The 12,442-nt window shown below is 40.0% G+C and overlaps 1 protein-coding gene across 1 annotated transcript in view; it reads right to left on the bottom strand.

Annotated features, from left to right (window-relative positions):
- The window catches only part of LOC121322539 (inactive N-acetylated-alpha-linked acidic dipeptidase-like protein 2), a 300,815-nt gene that overhangs the window by 72,037 nt on the left and 216,336 nt on the right, over positions 1-12,442 (bottom strand). The window contains exons 8-9 of the mRNA XM_041262641.1: positions 9,186-9,391; positions 8,534-8,665 (exon numbers count right to left, since the gene is read on the bottom strand). Coding sequence (XP_041118575.1) covers positions 8,534-8,665; positions 9,186-9,391 — 338 coding nt within the window. The remainder of the gene's footprint in view (positions 1-8,533; positions 8,666-9,185; positions 9,392-12,442) is intronic.

The raw sequence follows: 12,442 nt of genomic DNA, 5'->3' as shown, positions 1-12,442 counted from the left end.
AAAAATAGTGAGTACAACACCACAAAAATCAAGCACTGTTACAAGAGTATGACAGCAGAATAACAACATCTAATTAAATATATGATCTGTGGAGATTGGACTTGCTTGTGCATATAAAGGCTTTATTCTCAAATGTGTAAACCATTTCCAATATAAATCTGAAAATCTGAGCTCTGCTATGATAAACACATTTTGATTACATGCCTGCGATATCATGCTGTTTTTCTTTCTTTTTTTCTTTCAGATGGATCATTTCAGAAAGGATTACCCGCTGCTGTATATCATTTTATAATGGGTTTTATAATCGGTTTTATAATCGGTTTTGTGCAATAACAAAATTAAGGCTGTCAAGATGTATTTCGGTCACAGGTCAGAAAGCAACAGCAACAAAAAGTACTTTGCTGTCCAGAACTAAAACAAACAAAAAAAAAACAAACAAAGGGAAAATAATTACATATTAATCACAGTGGTTCTATTACAGATAGGAGGGGTGGGTTAACAGGAAATGTGACCTGTAGTGTGTTGCTATGTATTCTATAAGGCACAGCCAGTTGGCTACTTATGTGGTACAGTATTTTGAGATCTGAGCCAAAACACTAGTGCTACTGAGAGCTTTCTTTATCCTAATGTGATTGTAAAACACTAGAGCTATTGAGAGAGTTCTTTATCTTAGCATGATACCAGTATAACTGTCACAGAATGCGCCCTGATAACATATCTGTGGCCAGAAAAAAAAAATTCAAAATAAGGCTAAATTGTATTGAAACAGGCCACAGTAAATAACGTGGTGTGCAAGATTAAACACCTGTTTATTTGACTCAATAAAGAAAACAGGGGAATTATTTGTATACAATTTGTGTAGATGTATAACATATTGAAGATGTTACAGTAATTGCATCTTAATAACCCAGTCATATTTCAACAACATGCCCTTTAAAAATGGCTTTACAAAGACTCCATGTGTCTTCATATTGCACATATATAATGTCTGCTTTATACAAAAAGAACGATGTGTTTCTTCAACAATACCCAATTAATTTATGAAAACAATTTAAATTTATTTTGTACACTGGGCCCCATAATCCCAAAAGAAGTATATGTTTTATTATAATTGGTTCCAAAGCACCCATTTGAAACACTTCAACACAGTGACATTTCAGCTTTGAAGACAGCTGCAAAGTAAGATAAGTGGAAAACATTACCAGTGTCTTGCAAACATGATTTATTAAGTGGTTAAAGAATCTTAAAATATTGAGACTGCTCAATGTTGAGTATACCTGGAACTTTCTAAAGTGATAGTCCATAGATAAATTAGGTCATGGAAGCAATCCAAATTGAGCTTTTCAACATAACAGAACTCAGAGTGGAGGGCAGCGAAGCCTAAAGGCTTGAGCAAAGGACTGGGATACCAAGACTGGTGACAAAACACTACTCCTGTGTTCAGTAGCACATGGGGATATGGTGGGTAAATAAAAATTGTGGCACTATACAGTATACACATGTTGAACCAGAAGAGAACTCAGGGGTCCCTTGGTAAGATCACATTTAAAATAACAAATAAAATATTCAAAACTAAAAAGCTAATTTTCAAAACTAATTTAATAGATGTTGGCCTCTTGCCGAGCCTCTTTCTTTACACCATTAAATACGACAGATAGCATGACATGCTATCAATTATTAACTTCGGCTTGATCTCTCCTATAAACCTCTGGGTTTGGTTTCTTTAAAAAAAAAAAAAAAAAAAAAAATGCTGAAGGACATTTGCCATACCTAGGTTGAAGTAAGCTGAAATAATTTCCTGAAATGTTAACAGTTGTAGAAAACATTAACCGTTACTATATATCTAATCTGCGAAGATCATGGGGATTATGGTATCAGACTGGCTGGTTGTGATCTGCTCCAAACATTTCCTTCAATTCTATTTTCCAGTTGATCTAACAGCCAGCCCCCCCCCCCCCCCCCCTTTACACCTGATGAAAAAGACTAGCCCTGCAGGTGTCTGATCATGCTCACCGGGCACAGTTGTCAAGTAAATGTAAAATATAATGGCATTAGATAAAGGCTTGTCAAAATTAATCTATATATATATGCTATCAAACAATATTGGATAATGTGGCAGAGTGGATCTCTGCCTGGAAGCAATGTGTTTGTGATTGGCAGGGATAGGGTTAATTCTGTCCATGCAGAAAAAAACAGGTGTGGGTGTGGCTGTTTTAAATTAATTGATGACGCCTGCCCATAGCAGACAGGTTCTTAAACAGCACCAAAATGTTTGTTCTGGTCAGTCTCCAGTCTCTGTGAAGAGAGGCTGTCACGATGAAAAGACCTGTGTAATGAAAAAGGTGGTGTAAAACTTTTTTGTTTGAGCTTGTGAAAGTGTTTTTATTTTATTTTACTGGTAAGCCATCCAGTTTTAGTTAGGGACAGAGAAAAAGTCTGAGTTAGCGTTCCGAAGTGGAGTTAGGCTTCTGTTTTGTTTTATCGTTTACAGTGCCGAGAAAAAGTATGTGAACCCTGTAGGATTTTCACATATTTCACACCTAAAATGTTATTGCATCTTAATCTAAGTCCTAATAATAGATAAAGATAACCTGGTTAAAAAAATGACACAAAAACCCATGATACTTTTTCAACATACCCACAAATGATTCAACATTCAGTATCGATGTGTGAAAAAGTATGTGAACTTTTAGATTCAGTAACTGGTGGCACCCCCTTGAGCAGCAATGACTTCAACTAATTGTTTCCTGCAACTGTTGGTCAGTCTCTCACATCGATTTTGAGGAATTTTGGCTCATTCCTCCTTACAGAACTGCTTCAATTCGATGACATTTGAGGGTTTCCTTGCAGGGGCAGCTCTCTTCAGGTCCTGTTTAGGTCCAGACTTTGACTAGGCCATTCTAAAATGTGGAATTTCTTCTATCCTGGCTATCCTTCCATGAACACCATTCTTGTTCAGTCTTTTTCTGATAGTGAACACTCACAACATGAACACTCACATTAGCCAAGATGAGAGTGGCCTGCAGATCCTTGGATGTTATTCTGGGGTTCTTTGTGACTTCCTTGATGATTTTCTGGTTTGTTCTTAGAGAGCTTTTGGTAGGACGTCCACTCCTGGGTGACTGTGTTCTTGAACTTTCTCCATCTGTCTAGCTGTGGATTGGTGATGCCCCAAATCCTTAGAAATGGTTTTGTAACCCTTTCTAGACTGATGAGCATCAATAATTGTTTTTCTGCAGTCCTCAGAGATTTCTTTTGATTGTGGCATGGTGAAGACCAAACTCACAAAGTTTCTAATCTTTATATAGGGTAGGGCTTCCCAAACTCACCTGTGAAGATCTATCTAATTATTTAAACACCTGATTCTAATTATCCCCTTAATTGAGCTGATAAAACTAGGGTTTCAATTACTTTTTCACATACCCTGAATCTTAACTACTCATTATTTGTCTAATTCATACATAATTTTGTTTCAAAAGACATGGAATTGGTTAATATAAACCCTATTGGATATTTAAAAAAAAATTCAAGAAGGTTATCATGGTAAAACTATGGAATTGTCATAATTATCACTGGGGTTCACAAACTTTTTCTCTGCACTGTATTTCTATAACTAATAAAATCACTTGAAAACCTCAGTCTTGTGTTTGTGTCTGCATCCAAGGGGCAAACTAACCTTTTAACAAGTGAAATCTTTCTTTCTTTTATTTATGTATTTATTTTTTATTAAACTGGATGCTTATGAAACTTTTCTAGACAGCTATAAAGCCATTATCAGTGTAGATCAGTTTTCTTGAATTTCATAATACATAAAAACAGACATTTCTTTATCGACTCAGAATCATCAAAACCTTTATAATCATAGAAGTTTTTAAATGAATCCTTAAACTAAAGTGTTTCCAAATATTCAGTATGAAAGTCCATTACCATGATCTTTAACAGTAGGTCGTGGAACTCTACAAATTATAAAACAAAACAACTGAATTCTGCAAACTAATATAATAGTCAGATTGTTTTTATACTACTTTGCAATTATTTTATTTCTTAACAACACAATTACATCTACAAAGAATACTAGCATCATCTATTGTAAATCTGGGATATTTTCACAACAAATGGAAACAAGAGGAATACATGATTACTGCATTGTGTTTTTGCACAGTACATATTCATTAATACAACTTGCATGCAGTATAATTATTCCTTACCTAACATTACAGCATGAGCAGCATTTGCATAGCCATACTTTCATTTTGTATAAGACAACACTAGGCTACCAAGAAAACATGTCCAAAGCAAAATACGACACAACTTTACATTCAAAACTTGGTCTTACTTGTGTAGCTTGATAATAAACTACCTAACAGATCATTTTCAGCGAGTTAATATAGAAAAACAACAACAAAAAAATGTCTTGCTATAATCCTGCTGGGAATTATGACGCAGTTCATCTAACAAAGAGATTTGGCTCCTGATCGCAATAGAGGCGAGCATTCAATTTATTAAAACAAAATGTCACAGGTGGACTGGCATTTAGGTTAATTAAAAGGGTTATTGCTTTGAAAGAAATAATAGATGCTTCTCTCATTTGCAAATCTCCTTTGAACCATTGTGGCATATTGAATGTTGGTGAGCTGCTGAAGAACAGGTGAATTGACAACATTTATATAAGTTAGCCTTTTTAATACTCAGACGAAACAAAGCTCACTTAAAAAGTACCATCAAAGCATCAAGTTAACACCGAGGATGAAGTATAGAACAATTTGATATATGTTAATGTAAACCTTGAACACTTCTTTAACATGTACAGTGCCTATAGAAAGTCTACACCCCCTTGAAATTTTTTCACATTTTATTGTGTCAGTGCCTCAGAGTTTCATGCATTTAAATGAGGATTTTTTCCACTTATCTACACACCATACTCCACACTGTTAAGGGGAAGAAAGTTTTTATTGAGATATTTTATTTTTATTATATATTACAAATACAAAACTGAAAGATCATAATTGGATAAGTCTCCACCAACCCGAGTTAATACTTGGTAGAAGCACCTTTGGCAGCAATTACAGCTGTGAGTCTGTTGGGATAGGTCACCAACTTTGCACACCTAGATTTGACAATATTTGACCATTCTTCTTTACAAAACTGTTCAAGCTCTGTCAAGTTCTTTGGGGAGCATTGGCCATAAAAGCCTGTAGCTCTTGCAAAGTTGCCATTGGCCCCTTGGTAGCCTCTCTGATCAGTCTCCTTGCTGGTTCATCCAGTTTGGAGGGACGGCCTGATCTAGGCAGGGTCTTGGTGGTGCCATACACCTTCCACTTCTTAATAATCATTTTGACCATGCTCCACGGGTTATTCAAGGCCTTTGATATTGTTTTATACCCATCCCCTGATTTGTGCCTTTCAAAAACTTTGTCCTAGAGTTCTTTTGAAAGTGCCTTGGTGCTCATGGTTGAGTCTTTGCTTTGAAATTCACTACCCAGCAGAGGCAACCTACAGGAACTGCTGAATTTATCCTGAAATCATGTGAGTCACTACAATTTAACACAGATGGAGGTCACTTGGTGTGTGATTTTGAAGGCGTTTGGTTACACCTGAGCAAATGTATAATTGTTATTGCAAGGGGGGTGGATACTTATCCAACCAAGCTATTTCAGTTTTTATTTTTTATTAATTTTCTACAAATTTCCTGAATATTTTTTTTCACTTGGAAGTTGTGGGGTAGGATGTGTAGATAAATGAAAAAAATAACTATTTTAATGCATTTTAATTCCAGTCTATAAGGCAACAAAAGGTGAACATTTTGAAAGGGGGTGTAGACTTTCTATAGGCACTGTACTTTAATAAAGACAGTACAAACTACACAGTACAATGCATAATGGACATCACTAACAAATAAGTATGACATTACTGTATTTCGTTAGAAATGCAGGTTTCAGTCTCTGTGGGCTGCTATATTGTATTTTATAGTGTTCTTCATTTGGATGCTTTTAGGATGATTATCTTGTGAAACTGGAAAGCCAAACATCTCGCTTGTATTCATTTAGTTTTCATCTATCATGTGTTTTATATATATGATTTTCTGCATTTTTATATATATTTGGCACTGAATGTTATCAGATCTTCAACCAAAATCTAATATTAGATAAAAGGGACCCTGAGTGAACACATAACATAAAATTTTGATACTTTTCATTTATTTATTAAAGTTATGCAACACCCAATGCCCCTGTGTGAAAAAGTAATCGCCCCCTTAGACTCAATAACTGGTTACGCCACCTTTAGCAGCAATAACTGTCACCAGCTTCCTGTAGTTATTGATCAGTCATTCACAGCCACAAGGAGGAATTTTGGTCGAGGAATTCAACTCAATTACATTTTTGGGTTTTCTAGCTTAAACTGCTTGTTTCAGGTCCTGCCACAACATCTCAATATGGTTTAGGTCTGGACTTTGACTAGGCCATTTCAAAACTTTAAATTTCCTGTTCTTCAACCATTCTGATGTAGACTTGCTTGTGTGTTTCAGATCATTGTCTTGCTGCATGACCCAGCTCGCTTCAGCTTCAGCTCATGGATGGATGGCCTGACATTCACCTGTAGAATTCTCTGCTACAGAGCAGAATTCATGGTTCCTTCAATAATGGCAAGTCGTCCAGGTCCTAATGCAGCAAAGCATCCGCGAATCATGACACTACCACCACTATGCTTGACCGTTGGTATGAGGTTCTTACTGTGGAATGCAGTGTTTGTATTTTTGCCAGACATAATGGGGCCCATGTTGGCCAAAAAGTTCCACTTTTGACTTATCTGTTCATAGAACATTGTTCCAGAACTCTTGAGGATCATCCAGGTGCTTTTTGGCAAACTTGAGACGAGCATTCATGTTCTTCTTAGTGAGCAGTGGTTTCCGCCTTGTTACTCTACCATGAATCCCGTTTTTGCCCAGTGTCTTTCTGATGGTAGAGTCATGAACCTTAGCCGAGGCAAGAGAAGCCTGCAGATCCCTGGATGTTGTTCTAGGGTTCTTTGTGACTTCCTAGACAATTTTATGCCTTTCTCTTGGAAAAATTTTGGCAGGACGGCCACTCCTGGGAAGATTCACTACTGTCCCAAAATTTCTCCATTTGGACAATATGGCTCTGACTGTGGTTTAGTGGAGCCCCAGAGCCTTAGAAATTGCTTTGTAACCATTTCCAGACTGACAGGCATCAACAATGTTTTTCCTTGGAGGTCTTCAGGAATTTATTTTGATTGTCGCATAATGTGCCTCTAGAACATAATTTCTCAAACTTGGTCCTGGGGACCCCTTGTGGCTGCTGGTTTTCGTTCCAACCGAGCTCTCATTTACTTAACTAGACCCTTAATTGAACTGATAATTTTCTTAACTAGACCTTTTTACTTGTTTTCAGTTCTTGAACAGTTGCATATTTCAAGTTAGCTATAACATTTGATAAGTAACTTGAACTGCAACTGTTCACAAGAGCTGAAAATATGTAAAAAGGTCTAATTAAGCAAATGATCAGTTCAATTAAGGGTCTAGCTAAGTAAATGAGAGCTGGGTTGGAATGAAAACTAGCAGCCACAGGGGGCCCACAGGATCGGGTTTGAGAAGCCCTGCTCTATAACCTGTGTGCTGACAACTTCACTCTGATGGTAAGGGCCAAAGTTAATCAGAATTATATTGGGCAGCGCTGGCCCAAATCAGGCTTGATTGTTAACCAAAGTATTCAAACAGCTGACCCTAATTACCCCTGTAATTGGGTTGAGTTAAATAGGGGGGCAATAACTTTTTCACACCTGAAGAGTGCCTGTTTGATTACCTTGCACACCAAACAAATGAAAGAAGCACCAAACTTTGGTGTCATTTTTTCCCCTCAGACTCCCTCTATATACTACTACAACCCACAAAAAGATCTGAACAAATTTACATATACATTTATATATACCCCCCCCCCCCCCCCCCCCCCCCACACACACACACACACAGTAACAGGGGAATGTTATTATACTGAACTATTCTCAGCTTGTTCCAATCTTTGCCTTGTTGCTGGAATCATATGGCATTTGGGGGAGACCCAGCAATTGGACGAGACAAGCAACTGCTGTGTCACCTGCCAGTCATGCAATTACGTAACACGCTCCTGATTCCTAGGAAATTAAAGTATTTTATTGGATGCTCTTTTTATTTTTCAGAGTTCCATACCAGCCCAGGACTTAACAGTAGTAATTAAACAATCACAGTCAAGTTCTATTCACAGCGGCACAATGAATTCTAATGCTTTCATCCCCATTTCAAGCCAATCACAAAAGCCCCAGCACACCTGGCACTAATTGGAGAGAGGCTGGACGGTTAGATTGTCAATTACCCTTTCTTCCTGGGAATGTTTTCGAAACAGACAAGATAAGAGTTAACTTACATTCAAATGATGTATGTTGTGCCCACCTACATCAACAATGCAACAAAAAATACACAGACCACAATACATACATGATGCAGACATCTGCTTATACATTATACAAAAACACAACATACCTTGTTAATAGCCTCTGCTGCCAGCTGTTGAAGAGAAGGGGAAGCTATAGCATGAAGACTTCCATTACCCCTGACTGGATTGTAAAGACTAACATAAGCCACTGCATTACTCTCCAATACCTCTCTCATTTCCTAAAAAAAATAAATAAATAAATAAATAAATAGAAATTGCAACTCAGCATCTTCTGTCACGCCCAAACCACCAGATGAGTACGACAAAACAAACGAATGAACACCACAATTACCTAAACATGATGGCATTTACATTCGGTGCCAGACTTTCTCGTTCTCTGTCAAACGTTGGTTTGGCATCCATTAATTCCAGAACACGTTGTTGGAAGGAGCAGAGGTTTGGTGCTACATTGACTTGGGTCTTTAATATTACATGTAGGTGTGGATTTAATTCAGGACTGAACACCTTTTTTCTTGTATCTTGTGTTTAAGACTTTGTTAAACTGTTTGTTTGTTTTTAGTGTTTCCAGATAAAATAAAAGTTTTGTACGTTTTGTTGATAATTGTGCCATTAAAACCACTTCCTAGCGTATGTAAACAACAGCAGTTTACTAACACACTGATACTGGCTTGTATCAACTGCTTTAACCTTAAATCAGTATGATACTCTAATGACACTGTAAAGTCCATATTTCCTTACCTCTGTCCATTCATATGATCCAATATTGCCAAAGGCTGATCCTCCCCATGAACAGAAAACAGTGGTACGGTCTGGCTGCCAACCATTTCTTACTTGAGTGACCAAGGACCCAATAAGCTCAGTATTGATGGCTGCACCACTAATCCATTCTCCTCCATTCTTGTCATACCAGCTGTCGTGATGGCTACCTACAAGGACATATCGGTCTACAAAGAAAACACACACACATTGCTTACAACTTTGAAATATAAAATAACTTTTACAGTGCAAATATGTTTTTCAGAGATGTATTGAAACAGACACATCCCCTATTACTTTATGGTAATACTACATTGTACTATTCACTGGATGGTATAAGAACAGATTGTTTCCCATTATTTTAACCAATTTACAGCATGTCACTTCATTTGTGGAGCTAACAGAGGAGAATATCTGCATAGGATATTGACCTGAATGTCATCTAGATACAGTTTTGTGAATATTTAATTTACGTACCCATCTTAAATGAAAGCTGTATTAATTATAGCATTATGGCTAGAGAAGTATCCATTCTGGGACAGACAAGGTACATGCCCTTCTTAGACTGAAAAAAAAAAATATGCTGCTTGCAAAACCACCAAAGACAATGCACAGCTAACTCAGCCTAGACCAGGGGTTTTCAATCTTTTTTTAAACTGTACCCCTTCTATCGGGAGGTTTCAGCTAAAGTACCCTTTACAATTTTCTCTCACTGAATGGTACCACAGTTGCAATAAAAGGCAGAATAATCTGGTTAACACATTTCTTTTTTCTCCTGTGTGTTTCATATATCATTTTATACAACAGTCTGGGACTGACAAATTGCTGAGACAGAAAACATAAGGTTGCAGATGCAACCCTGGTTCTCTGAAAGAGAAAATAGCCATCAACTAATGGGTATCGCTGTCAGGTGATAGGACTATGCTGAGCTTAACATAAAAGCTGCTTAGGCCTCTGTAGCTCTGACATCAGCGCCCCGCCCCTCGGGTGCTGAATGACTATGCAGAGCGTAGGAAGCTCAGCCTCTTTTGCTTCAGGCCGCAAGGGCTACTGAAGCGACCTCACCGCTTGATGGCTATTTTCTCTTTCAGAGAACCGGTGTAGCATCCTCTTTCAATTCGAAAATAGCCATCAACTAATGGGTACTGTGTACCAAAGCAGTCGCGAGGGAGACCATGCAGCAGTAAGACAGGATCGATCTACATGTAAAAAATACACAGAACAGCGCCTCAGCGTCTGGTTCGAAAGACATATGTCATAACACTGTTCTATGAACAGAGGGTCTTTAACAGTACGATATCATACAGGGATAATCTTACCACATGGGTAACGCTGGAGAGCATATTCAAAGAGTACAGCAGTTTAATCCAGACTAACACTAAGTGGTCTCTTCCACTGGTGTAATAGAATCCAAGATCGATGCTCCAAAGAGTGGAGCAGAGGAATCCAGTACATTCAGTCTGTAGAACCTCATGAAAGTGTGTGGCGTAGCCCAGCTAGACATAGCACATATTTCAGACACTGGAAGACCTCGAAAGAGTGCCCAAGACATCGCCATACCCCTGGTAGAATGCGCCTTCAATTGTCCCAGAGGGGAAAGGCCAGCAGATTCATAAGCTAGAGCACCACATCAAGGCACCAGGAGGGGAGGCTAAATGTCCCGTGAGGATGCAGCCTCCTCGCACCCTTAAGAAATTGGGACACCAGAAAATGGTTTCCAGGCAATAACCCATCTAATCGTGTGTGACAACTAGATATGCCTTCAATGTGGAAGGGGACCTACCATCACCTAATAGTTTCTGGAGAAACTGTAAAATAACTGTCATGGGGCAGGTAACTTGGTCCTGGCCCTGGGCCAGACACTAGTCCTGAAATAACTGCCACTTATACGTGTACTGTGACCTGGTAGAGAGAGATCTTGTGTTCTGAATAGTGGTAATAACTGCCGATGACAGCCCAAGGGTCAGACCCATAGCTGCATCAGCTGGGGGTTCGGGTGCCACAGATCGCCCTGAGTCTGAGAGAGGAGATCCGCCTGCAGGGGGATCTGCCTCGGCTGGCTGTGCAGGAGTTGCACCATGGTCAAAAACCAGGTCCCTCGGGGGCACCGATGAGCTACCAGAAGCACTATAGCTTTCTCTGCCTTGACCATCTCTAGGAAGGCGGGGAGCAGTGATGTCGGTGGGAAGGCATATAGGAGACAAGCCAGCCACTCGTGTGCCAGGGCGTCGACTCCTAAGGGACTGTCGAGGTCTCTCATCGAGAACCAAAGAGGACAGTGCGTAGACTCCCGCGAAGCGAAGAGATCTACATCTGCTCTGCCGAACCACTCCCAGATGTGTTCCAACACCCTGGGGTGAAGACACCATTCCGAAGCCAGGAGACCTCCTCTGGAGAGGAGATCCACGACGTGGTTGAGTCAGCCCCGTAAGTGGACTGCTTGAAGAGAGGCCAGCCAGGGCTGCGACCACAGTAACAGCCGAACTGCCATGCGGTGAAGGCTCAGAGATCTCAGGTTGCCCGCAGTTGATATATGCCATGACCGTGGTGTTGTCTGACCGCACCAGCACGTGTTTGTTCCAGACCACCAGAAGAAAGTGCTGTAGGGCGAGATCTACTGCCCTGAGTTCCAGGGCATTGATGTGGGCTGAGGTCCAAGGCCCTGTCCACACTCCCTGAGTCCCCATACCATTCCAGACTGCACCCCAGCTGTGGTTGGAGGCATCTGTGGTGATTACTTCCCTCCGGAAGATGGGAGCCATGGTTGTCTCCTGACGAAGGCTGGAGGGGATCCTCCATCAGCACAGGGTTCTCCAGCAGTACTGGGATAGCACCAGCCTGCGATGTCTGTCTCATTGTGGATGAAGCACAAACGAATTGAACCAGGCCTGGAAAGGCCCTTGATGGAGAAGGCCCAAAGGAAGGGCCTGCGAGGCAGCAGTCATCAACCCCAGCATGCGCTGACACAGCACCATGGTTACTGTTTCCCTCAACCTGAACAGCTAGAGGCAAGACTCTATAATGGTAACTCTCTGAGTTGTTAATGTGGCCTTCAAAGACACCAAGTCCAGGTGGAGGCACAGGAAATCCGATTGCTGGCTTGGCGTTAGGCAGCTCTTCTGCAAGTTCATCCTGAGACCCAGCCGCTGGAGGTGGTCTGTGACCAGCGCTGTACGTGCCAGGGCTTGTTCCTGTGACTGAGCGCAGACGAACCAGTCGTCTAGATAATTCATCAGTCG

Source organism: Polyodon spathula, chromosome 11 (genome assembly GCF_017654505.1).
Source record: "Polyodon spathula isolate WHYD16114869_AA chromosome 11, ASM1765450v1, whole genome shotgun sequence".
NCBI lineage: Eukaryota > Metazoa > Chordata > Actinopteri > Acipenseriformes > Polyodontidae > Polyodon > Polyodon spathula.
The sequence above is the reverse complement of the archived record's forward strand: the minus strand, read 5'-3'. Positions and strand labels throughout refer to the sequence as shown.